The following is an 11775-nucleotide window of genomic DNA, read 5'->3' as shown; positions in this document are numbered from 1 at the left end:
GATCTGGTTCCCTCATTTCCTCAGGGTGAGGGGGGTTTATGCCCTGCATTAGTGTGAGTGATTCAGCACAGTCTGTGTGAGATTGAGCGGCTATGACTTCATCCCCTTGGCGCACCTGCACCGATCATACCAGCAGAACCAGTGGGGGATGCCTCTGCCAGAACTACTGTGCGGTGAGGCGCACAACGCTCATTACCTTTGCCTTGTAGCCCCACATGCTGGCAAGCCATTCATCAAGTTTACAAATTCTGCTGGTGAACTGCTGCGGCTCCAGCCATAGAGAGAGACACAGACAGCACCTTGAGACATGTGCTGAGTGGGGCTCTGGTAAATGCATACCTCAACAGGTGCAGGGATACTGAATGGAGGAGCCTACAAAGTCATGGGCATGCCTGCAAAGGCAGTTATGTCCCATTCTGTTGTAGTATATGTGGCAGCCGTAGAAACACAGGTTAATATGTAGTGTGAAAGAACATAGTTTTAACTGAATGATCCAGAAATATGTGCCTCCACTGATATTGGACTGGAATTTCCCGACACATATCTGCTCACAAATGTCTTAGAAGTTATTAAAACACTGTTAAAATCTCTAAAACATTTCATAGACAGTATAGCACTATAATTAATAGAACCAGTTGGCTCACTGCAACAAACCAATGAGGTGAAATATGTATTAAAATGTCACTAAATGTTCTATTTGGCATAGACTGGATAAATAAAGTTAGAACTAAATGACCTTGCCTTGTCGGTGCATCACCATCCGGGATTTTCTTACAAACGGGTTGACGCATGCGCAGAAACGGAAGTGGTTCGACCTCTGCTGTCGGTAAGTGCTATGGCGGTTGTGTAGAGAATTTGTAGCCTGACAATCCTATCTCATCCTACTCTCTACGTGATATTCTGGCATGTTTAAGACAAAAGCTCTTATTTAAAATGTGTTATTGTATTGATACCGAGTCATTTTAAAGATTATGCACAAATATTTCAGCTGACCTTATCGTTTGTCATTTCAGATATAGCTGGGCTGCTATCTAATCCACCAGAACAGCTTTTAATACCCTACACTCAAAGATGTATGCCTGTGCAAAATTCGTTTCCACGCCAGCAATGGTGAGTTGTTCCTACTTCTTTCAACCAACTGATTTAATACTTGCATTTATGTCGTTCGTTTGTAGCTGGCCTGTTCTTGAACTTGGGAATTAATGCTAACGCTAGCCAGCTTGCAAGCTATTCGAGGGTAACTTTCATACTGACAAGTTAGCTACAGGTAACCTCCACTTCGGTAGGCTCTGTAATACTTAATATGACTGGTATTGTGATTTCGCTGCACTAACACTACAGTAACGTTAACATACCATAAAGCTTATATATATAACCAAGTAAAACGTATGTCCTCGCTTGCTAACTTGGCTATATACCGTTAGCTAAGGTCAACCCCTTCAGGTAAGTTAACGTTGCCTGTCAAGCTAGCTGTAGCAGAGCCTGTAGTCTCCTAACATTAAGATAGCTGGTCTGCAGACCCAGACTTTCAGTGGAAATAAATTGCAAACACTTTGTCTGCAAATAATACAATTTGAAGAGTTGCCATTGTAACATTGCAGATTGGGTTGTCCGAGGACATGGAACATACATTGCACACTCACAATGACCGCTTTGCTCTTAAATGTTAGCAGCTAGCTGACTTGCACAGCAGTGTTGTGTACTAGGAAGCTCACCTTAGTATACTCTTTGGATACATGGAGTACTCGTAGCAATGGATTTCTCTAATCCCTGTCTGACTTTGTGGGATTGATCTTATTAATTAATGCTTTTGAGGTCACCTTTATCAATGTTTATGTCTGTGTCTGGTGGTAGTAGTGTTTGTAAATTGGTCAAATTTTTGACATTTAATATATTATGTTTGACAAGACATACTTTGCCCCTTGTCCTGACCCTTTTATGTGACGTTAACCTGTTGTTATCCTATCTTTACTTGTGCTCTTTGTAGACTGGGTTGCCGAGCTGGACAAGTGAAGTAAAATGTTCTCTTGAATTCATTTTTTGTGTTTCATTGTAGGTCCGTGCTGGCTCAAGGGCTCTCCTCAGACCCCTCTCTGCTTCTGTCCTTTCCCGGCCAGAGGTCAAAACAGAGGTGAGTGTCTGGCTGTCATTCTCTTTTAAATAAATGTCCTTGTGGGTTCACTGCATTGTTTTGTAGGTCAATCTACTGTATTAATGCACATGTTTTAGTGTAGCCACTGTGCTACTTTATTTATGTATTTTGGTCCTTGTAGATGATCATAGTTATTTGAATTTTGACCAACTTTTAAACTGTTAAAGAGTATCTTCCTTTTTCTAAAGTGAAGTTTTATGTCCCAACAGACCAGCTCAGCCCTCATGCCACAAAGCCCCCTGACCCAGGTAGCACTCCGTGGCTTCCAGACTAGTGCTGTGAGCAGGGATATTGATACTGCTGCTAAGTTCATTGGTGCTGGAGCAGCCACAGTTGGAGTGGCTGGATCTGGTGCTGGAATTGGAACAGTCTTTGGCAGTCTCATCATCGGATATGCCAGGCAAGTAGTCAGTCTTCAGCCTTTAAAGGAATGAGTTTAAAGATGTCTGTTTCGGTCTCAGTTGTGTTATCAAAATTACATTTCTGGATTCTGTCTTGTTACAGGAACCCTTCCTTGAAGCAGCAGCTCTTCTCTTATGCCATTCTGGGATTCGCCCTGTCTGAAGCTATGGGTCTTTTCTGTTTGATGGTCGCTTTCTTGATCTTGTTCGCCATGTAAAAACAAATCAAACCATGTGAACGCACTCTTAACTACAGTTGTAACTACATATTTTACTGTGGCTACAAAAATTGTCCCATGTTGGTGTCGAAATTGTACATTTTTTTCAGGTTGATATGACTGTACGGATAAGTAAAACACATGCATTGTACAAATGTAAGACCTTACAGAATTAAAATGCATGTATTTCACTTGAAAATGGGGCAGTATGTTTTTTGGGGGGGAATTGTATTCCTTACAATCACAGTGGGCTAAGAACGCCCCTTTGAATGAGATTGTTTCAAAGATTTAAAAAAAAAAAAACAGTTGGATACATTCTCCAAGACATCTGGTGATACTTGCCCAAGTCATATAGTCACACTCTACAAGTCATTTGGGGATTAGGTGTGTTTGCAGGCTGTTGTCGGTCCATCCAAGTGTTGTCAAGGGATATACGAGTCAGTTGTAAGTAGATCGCAAGTGTTTGAAATCCAATACAGCACGCTTGCTTTTGTAAATTGCATCAAATAAATCTAAACATCAACTATGTACTGGTTCTAATGAACTCTTGTCTTTATTTACTGGATATCCAGCAGGTAATGTGAGAGTGGAAGGTTCATGAAGTTTTGTGTTTTTACAGTTCACATCACTTTATGGTAAACTACCAAAGTCAATATTTATAGTGTACATCTGCATGATCGGCTGAATTGGTACTGACGTGTCAATTAGGATGTACGAGTTGGTTTTCACAATAATAGTCATTTCTGTTAGAAGACCTACACGGATTGTGGCTTTACCTGACGTTCTGGTTGGCTGCGAGGGACATACGCAATTCTAGTGACGTTTACGGAAGAGACACGTTAATCTAACGCTCGCGAGAGTGTGGAGGCTTGGGATTTGGTTATCAAGGGTTGAGCCCGTGGGTAAGTGTCTGTTTACTAATAGTGCCAATTAATACAAAGACATCACCCACGCAGTCGGCATGAGTGGTGTGTTGTTGTAGAAACAGCTAAATTGTCAAATTCTAAGATATTGACATATCATATCAGTAGTAGCTGGATTGGCTAATATGGCGACGGCGACTTAGCTAGCTTCATAGCTTCTCACCTCTAGTGAAAGAATGGGTGGTGGATCTAGCTTCGTAGCAATCTGAGGCTCTGGCTATTGAAGTGTGTAAACAACAAGGTGCACCGCATTGTTACTGTACGCATCAATGTTGTCAGAATTACACAATTTGGAAATATCGTCTAAGCGCTTTCGAAACATTTGTGTGATTCTCTAAACGTCCTTGTACTAAACCTTTAAATGTTATAATGTTTGTTAGGCAAGTATTTAGGCTAACAACACAATAGTCGCTTGGCACAATTATGTGGTTGACAGTCTGTTTTAACGATAATTTGACCTGTAGTTATGCTTGATACATTGATGCATGCTTTCATTTCTTCTTTGTGTCCCACTCTATCGGTGGAATTATGACTATTGTTTTTGTTTGCAAACGATTGAACGATTACAAACGTATTTAGAAATGAACTTAGTGAAGGAAACCATCTGATAGATGATGCGATTACCAACGTTAACCATCCAGTACTTTAGCCCCTCACAAAACTAACCATTGCTTTTTAACTTGCGTCAATGCACCATTAGAAGTGACATTTGTTAAGCAACCTTAATAGTGACTGTACCGACTGTTTCTGCCGAAATAAGTAGTTTTAATCAGTGTGTTCGTTTTTAGGATACACGGAATTTCTGAATATGAGTGATGACAAACCTTTCCTATGTACTGCTCCTGGGTGTGGTCAGGTTGGTGTTAATCACATTTGATCTCTATATTTTCTGTTTCTGTTGATTTAGTATATTTGTACGTCAGCTCTCTAATATATCACATGTGCTGTGTATTTCTATCAGCGCTTCACAAATGAAGATCACCTGGCTGTCCACAAACATAAACATGAGATGACCCTGAAGTTTGGTCCAGCAAGGAATGACAGTGTCATAGTTGCTGGTAAGTGTGGTGACAGGTAGCCAAATACATTTGTAGAGATGAGCTAGTGAGGTAGCCAGCTAACTTTGTTTTGTAAATTCTGAAACATCCCAAAGACTATGCATTGCATTTTTTGCTATCTCAAAACTGCAACAATGGAAAACAGGCTTGTTTGCATCACTAATCTGTAATCGACTAATTTCTAACAGACCAAACTCCAACCCCCACTCGCTTTCTGAAGAACTGCGAAGAAGTCGGCCTGTTCAATGAGCTCGCAAGTCCTTTCGAGCATGACTTCAAAAAAGCAGAGGATGATATCAAAAAGGTAAGCTCCTTGTCTCCCTCAAATGGGGGAAAGGTCAATATGCCATATGTTTTCTTTGAAATATTTGTTTAAATGTTTCGATTGTGTTTATTAGCAGTTACCTCTGGATTTATCACCTCTTGCTGCACCGGTTCGCAACAAAATTGAGGAGCCGTCATCTCTAGAGGCACATCGAGACAGTCCATTACCACACCCTGAATCGACAACAAATGATGACAAGGTATAGGATCCTTGCGATCCACTTACTAATAACATTGAGTTTGCTGTATTGCTGTATGGAATAACTTGTGGAATATTTACCCCATTGCATAGAATTTTCCCCTGAACCTTTGTTCTAATGCAAACAGGTGTATGTGCCTGCGTGAGTGTGTGTGTTTTCTTGGCAGAACACCCTTGCCCTCACATGACCGGAAGTTGTAGGTTTAAAAAAGAAAACAATACCTGTTAAAGCAATATGGGCACATCTGTTCAGGCCAATTCATTTCTGCAGTTAATCCTTGCAACCACTGCTGTAATCCAAGGCATGGTTTATTACATGCTTGTAACGGTTTGCCCCTGTGCAGCTAATAGCAGACAGTTCAGTCTTACAGACTGCCACCTCTGGTTAACCTGCTCAGAAACACTTTTACTCCCACACATACTGCCGTTTCAGTTGCATATCTGCTGACTTAATGTAATATCCTATATATCTAAAGTAGCCCACAGTCTGTTTTATTATGTAAATAACATATTGTATCTTAATTATTAAAATGTGAAAAAAGACCATATTGCCCATACCTTTGCAGAAACCAAGTCCATCAGTAGTAGAGTCTGTTCTAAGCTAAGTTCTTCATTTTTTTTTTTTTTTTTAAGGGAGACAAGTTGTAAAAACAAGTGCAAATTTCTGAGTGAATTTGTAATAGCTAAGGTCTCGTGTGGTGTTTTCAGGAGGTTTCTTTGCCGCCGACCTCACTGCCAGCATCCACTATAGTCCGTCCTGCATCCCTTCAAGTCCCAAATGTACTTCTTGCAACCTCAGATGCTAGTGTTGTAATACAGCAAGCCCAACCATCGCCAACGTCTAGCTCTGTTATTACTCAAGTCCCGTCCACTAATAGGCCAATAGTGTAAGTAACTCTAAAATGTTACTGTTGTTTGTTCCCACATTTGGTTGATCAGTTACATTTCTTTTTTTAGCTTTGGTGCTTTTCATAAGTTCTTGTAAGTCGCCTTTGTCTTTCAGTTATTAGTCTGCCTTAAACGTGGTCAGTTTCCACCTCTTGTTTTGCCTCCCATTTTTCATTTGATTTCCCTCATTGTTTTCTTGATTTGGTCTTGGTAGTATTTACCCTCTAGATGACTTTTACTTTCTCATGTTCGTTCTCAGTGCTGTTTGGCATGATCGCGACTACAATCACATAAATATTACATTAATAATCTGTATTTCAATCATATAAATATTACATTAATAAGTTGTATTTCATGATGGCTGTCATGTGGATTCTGTGATGTAACCATGTTTTCCCCTTCTCCCTCCAGTCCCGTGTCTGCCACTTTTCCTGTACTCTTACAGCTCCCCAATGGGCAGACACTGCCAGTTGCCATTCCAGCATCCATTGCAAACCCAAGCGTCCATATTCCAACTGCCATCCCTGTAAGTATACTCCAGTCGTTCTTTTCTCTGCTCTTTGTTGAGACTTAAGTTACTCAAGTGTATCAGCTTCTGTTTCAGATAGGATTAACTGTACTTTCTGCATTGCATTGTGGGATTTCCGAGATTAGGATCGTTATCACGATGCTCCTAGACATCCCCTGAAAGTGGCTGCAAATTCAGCTTAATATTAAGTCAGTTAATGTTAGCTTTGAAATTTTTAGTTTCATCTAAACCACCCTTATATCTAATTGGTCTCAGTGATGGGTTTCATCTGGAATGTTTGCATATTGAAAAAGGAAGTTGAGGGCAGGAATTGCTGGTTGAAAATAAACCAAAACAAAACATATTATATCTCAATATTTGCCTCCTGTTTGTGCCCTGACAACACTACATCCAGTAAACCATAAGCCTACTTAGCATGAGTGAGTTAGAAGATGGTGACCTTATATCTTGGCCTAGGATGAAATGGGTAAGCAGAACAAAACATTTCATAGACCCTTTGAGAAGGTGACAGTGACTGGTGTTGTAGCAAAGGGTTCTTACAAAAAAAAATACCTTTTGCAGGTCCTCGTGCTGTAACCAAGTGAAGAAAGATAAAAAGGAACAGAAAATCATAATACAATTTAGGTTCGCTGTATAATAGCATGCAAGGATAGCCTGACGATGTCATACTCATGATTCTAGTCAGAATATGAGTCTGATACCGGACCTTTGGGCTGTGATTATGGGGCGTGTTTCAACGAACCAGGAAAGAAAATGCCTATTCGCTGAATTGGATACCTAGAACCAATCAGAGCAACGTAGTAGCCTATTACCATCTGATAGATTAAACTTTTACCTGATCCCTAGGAAGGACGGCAAAAACATCTTTTCAATGACAAATGCCTTAATCGCGTTTCTCTGTTCCTCTTTCAAAATGAATGCGCTGTCAATGTCTGTTGAGATATGCCTGCTCACGTTAATTAATTAGCATTGAGGCTACAAGCTACAGTTTATTTCGATGGGTTTTTTGTGTACACGTTAGCAGTGATATAACAATAATGGTCTAGAGAACTTTAGTTAAGACAAACAATACTCTGTAACATTCGTGTTGCACATGCACAACTAACCGAGTCAATGTAGACATTAAAAAGTCGTGTAGATAGCTTAATTCACATAAAATATTCCCCACTAAGCACCCGAGACGCGGCCATCTTGGTCGGAGTTCGAATCTACCGGTTAATTCAACTCAAGCGTTGGTATCTGTCCATCAACGTATAAAGCCCGCCCTGCCAATTTGATTGGTCCGGTTTGATCCTACCGATGAAACTCTCTCCCAATTAACCCAGAGCCAGACCAAATCTCCCTGACAAAATTTTTTGTGGGCGGGGTTTGGGCTGGTATCCAGGCTAATGCAAGGAGCTACCTTTTACGAAATGTACTTCTTACATTTGGCTGATGGAAAAGAAGAGCTGGGATGTTTGGAAATCATGGAATTCATGGGATGATCATGGAAACAAATGTTTTGCACATTATCATTTGGCATTTACCAAAAGATATTGGCCCCTGATTTATTTGAGGTGCCACTGTTTCCTGGATGTAATTATTTAGTCTGGAGGTCACGTGCGCTCTCACCTCAAATCTTCTGGCTTTGCATCAGATCCTCCTGGAAAGTATCGAGCGCTTTCGTGCTAAAAGAGTTGTGAAGGACATTAGCTCTGTCTCTTTTGGAAAAGGATCAACAGTGCGCTCAAAGTCACTTACTTAATAAGGGGCGGCTTTAGAGTTATGGACGGCGCGAGTGTGATCATCCTTATCCTTAATACGATCACGTTCCCGTGATTTGTCTCTGCCACATTTCGAGCATTTACGCTTCCAGGGGACAGACCTGCTATTTACTGCGTTGGCAGCGGCGACTTGGCTCGCGGTGGCTAGTGGGAGAAAATGTGCAAACTAATGGGCCCTAGAAAAGAGCAGCTGTATGTCACCGCGGCAGAGGCTTGCGAGCCGTCCAAATGATCGCAGGGCTCCGCTGCTGCACAGCCCTGTGGTACATGTCCTTGTATGTTATGGCTTTAGCTGGGCTTTGTGGGACTGCATACTCCAATAAATCAGAGCGTTTGTTTGTGCTCAGGGTAGCGTGTTTATCTCGGCGAGGCACGGTGATCTGATGTAGCCTTGGCAGGGGGATGTAGTGCTGACAGGCTTGCCGTGGTGATGGTAGCAGTATGTTAAGGCCCCACTGCTTCGGGTTGTCAGGGCGGGCCACTGATGATCATTTGCCAGAGGCCTGAGCAGGGTGTAGTCTTCCATTGTGCCGTTAAGGGGCTGGTGTTTTTTTTTCTGTGCCATTTCTCTCAATCAGTTGCCTTCTTCTTATCTCTCTTTAGCTCTTTTTTCCCCCCCCCGTCTCAATTTCCCATCATTTTGATCCCGCTTCCACTCCCTATCTCTATCCCTCTCCCTCCCTCGCTCTCTCTATCTCTCTCCCTCTCTCTCTCTAGTCCTCTCCCTTCCTCACTCTCTCTATCTCTCTCCCTTTCTCTCTCTATCCCTCTCCCTCCCTATCTCTATCCCTCTCCCTCCCTCGCTCTCTCTATCTCTCTCCCTCTCTCTCTCTAGTCCTCTCCCTTCCTCACTCTCTCTATCTCTCTCCCTTTCTCTCTCTATCCCTCTCCCTCCCTATCTCTATCCCTCTCCCTCCCTCGCTCTCTCTATCTCTCTCCCTCTCTCTCTCTAGTCCTCTCCCTTCCTCACTCTCTCTATCTCTCTCCCTTTCTCTCTCTATCCCTCTCCCTCCCTATCTCTATCCCTCTCCCTCCCTCGCTCTCTCTATCTCTCTCCCTCTCTCTCTCTAGTCCTCTCCCTTCCTCACTCTCTCTATCTCTCTCCCTTTCTCTCTCTATCCCTCTCCCTCCCTATCTCTATCCCTCTCCCTCCCTCGCTCTCTCTATCTCTCTCCCTCTCTCTCTCTAGTCCTCTCCCTTCCTCACTCTCTCTATCTCTCTCCCTTTCTCTCTCTATCCCTCTCCCTCCCTATCTCTATCCCTCTCCCTCCCTCGCTCTCTCTATCCCTCTCCCTCCTTCGCACTCTCTATCTCTCTCCCTCTCTCTCTCTATCCCTCTCCCTCTCTCTCTCTATCCCTTGCCCTCCCTCGCTCTCTCTATCTCTCTCCCTCCCTCTCTCATAGTTGGCATATCAGAGGCGGCGGTGCTCTGGCCTATCTGGTTGTGCCCCTCTCCCTCCATAGCCGCTCTCTGTCCATATGCTCCGCGCCCAGGCAGACAGGAGTGTTCATTAGCGTGCGTGGTGCATCTCCATGTGGTGCTTCCTCCACCCAATAACAGTCCATCCAGCCTAATGAGCCTGAGATATGATTCAGTCTTAGGCATGCTGTGTGTGTGTGTGTGTGTGTGTGTGTGTGTGTGTGTGTGTGTGTGTGTGTGTGTGTGTGCTTGTGTGTGTGTGTGTGTGTGTGTGTGTGTGTGTGTGTGTCTGTGTGTGTCTGTGTCTGTGTGTGTGCTTGTGTGTGTGTGTGTGTGTGTGCTTGTGTGTGTGTGTGTGTGTCTGTCTGTGTCTGTGTCTGTGTCTGTGTGTGTGTCTGTGTGTGTCTTTGTGTGTGTCTGTGTGTGTCTTTGTGTGTGTGTGTGTGTGTGTGTGTGTGTGTCTGTGTGTGTCTGTGTGTGTGTGTGTGTGTGTGTGTGTGTGTGTGTGTATGGGGGCAGGATGGGATTAGGAGTGGCCATCTCTTGTGGAGAGGCAGATTCATTTTCCCTGTGTTTTTCTCTCCCCCTCCCCGTGCCTCTCCTGTGCTGTCAGCTTGTCAGACCCGTCACCGTGGTGCCTAACGTCCCCGGGATGCCTGGACCCTCCTCACCTCCTCAACCCGTCCAATCAGAAGCTAAGATGGTAATTTTGCTCTCCTTTATGCCTCACTGCTCACACCCTTTCTTTATTTTCAATCCATCTGCACACATTATTTTAACAATCCTTCATAGGTGATGCTATTGTTTGTAATGTGAAGTGTACATTTTGTGTGATGTGCTCCCCCCCCCCCCCCCCAAACCAAAAACAGGTTTCCACTACAGGTCATTATTTCCACCAAGCCACTAGAGGGAGCTATTTTTGTTTGTTTATACAGTGAGAGACAAAAGAATAATTCACAAAAAATAAAACATGCGTCCTTCTCTGTACTTGTGTTCCCATAGACCTGTGAATTTACAGTCGAGGGACTGTTCCAATTCAAAGTTCGCATCTAGCCAGTTACAAATTAAATACCTGGAAGTGTTCTGGCTTTGTGGGAACTACTGTACTGTAACTCCAACAGTTATTTCCCACCATTGTCCCTTTCATAGACACACAAAGTGAATATATAATTTCTTTTTGATATTTCAATTCATATATATTTCTAATTAAAAAGAAGCAATGGCAATTTGGTGTATTATATTATATGATATGTTATTGTAAATATCAGGAAAGATGAAGGTGAAAATGCAGGGTGGACTCCTAGGCTCCGAGCTGATCTGTGATGGGCTGATCTGTGCTCCTCCTCTGCATCTCTACGCCTACTACTGACACTACTAAAATTGAGTTATGTCTCCAAGCCAAGGGGTATTAGTTAAGAGATATCCATAACAATACTGTCCTCTTAATGTCTGTGTCAACCAGTCCTAAAGAAATGAACTTAACTGATCCATATAGCGCAGGGAATAGTTCTACAAATCTATCCGATTGCATATCATCCCTGTTGCATGAATATAATAATATATTCATGTGTCATATCATTGAGGGTTATTCTATTGTCAGGGCTCTGTAGAGTCCATGTTTAAAATCATTGCTGCAGCATCCTTGCCTTGGCTGTGAATGTGCAGTCAGATGTGCAGAGCCTTTATGGCACTGAGTGCTGTGGTTGACGGTCCGGTAATGGCGAGTGAGGGGTGAGAATATGGAGCGCTGCAGCTCGGTCCAGTGGCACGGTGATGAAGCACGTACCACAGAAGGCGTAAGCGCTCGCAGCATGCTGCTCTGGTGAAGATTAGCAGGTAAACTGGCGGCAGGAGGAGGGGGGGGCCTGAAGTGTGTGTGTGTGTGTGTGGGGGGGGGGGG

General features: G+C 43.0%; 2 protein-coding genes across 4 annotated transcripts in view; both read left to right on the top strand.

The window, feature by feature from the left end:
- Positions 1–770: 770 nt before the first annotated feature.
- atp5mc3a (ATP synthase membrane subunit c locus 3a) lies at positions 771–3299 on the top strand. Of its 2 annotated transcripts, none has more exons than XM_080838604.1 (5): positions 771–826; positions 1014–1110; positions 2057–2131; positions 2362–2552; positions 2657–3299. In XM_080838604.1, exons 2-5 carry the CDS (start codon positions 1072–1074, stop codon positions 2769–2771), a joined length of 420 nt encoding a protein of 139 aa, XP_080694730.1. In that variant the 5' UTR covers positions 771–826; positions 1014–1071; the 3' UTR covers positions 2772–3299. The 2 variants fall into 2 exon arrangements, with proteins under 2 accessions (XP_080694730.1, XP_080694731.1); XM_080838605.1 differs by lacking the exon at positions 771–826 and adding an exon at positions 848–903.
- Positions 3300–3651: 352 nt separating this feature from the next.
- Positions 3652–11775, top strand: part of atf2 (activating transcription factor 2) — a 20171-nt gene continuing 12047 nt past the window's right edge. Inside the window, exons 1-7 of one of the 2 annotated variants that reach the window (XR_013968676.1) lie at positions 3652–3673; positions 4483–4550; positions 4656–4752; positions 4941–5056; positions 5151–5276; positions 6575–6689; positions 10489–10578. Coding sequence is in view for 1 of the 2 variants with exons in the window: in XM_080839899.1 (XP_080696025.1) it covers positions 5266–5276; positions 6575–6689; positions 10489–10578 (216 nt within the window). In the remaining variant the exon portion in view is untranslated. Of the gene's footprint in view, positions 3674–4482; positions 4551–4655; positions 4753–4940; positions 5057–5150; positions 5277–6574; positions 6690–10488; positions 10579–11775 lie in introns of those variants that run through there. The other variant, XM_080839899.1, reaches the window with a different exon arrangement.

This window comes from Sprattus sprattus, assembly GCF_963457725.1.
Source record: "Sprattus sprattus genome assembly, chromosome: 5".
Classification (NCBI taxonomy): Eukaryota; Metazoa; Chordata; class Actinopteri; order Clupeiformes; family Clupeidae; genus Sprattus; species Sprattus sprattus.
Note: the sequence above shows the minus strand (reverse complement) of the source record. Positions and strands in the feature narration are given on the sequence as shown.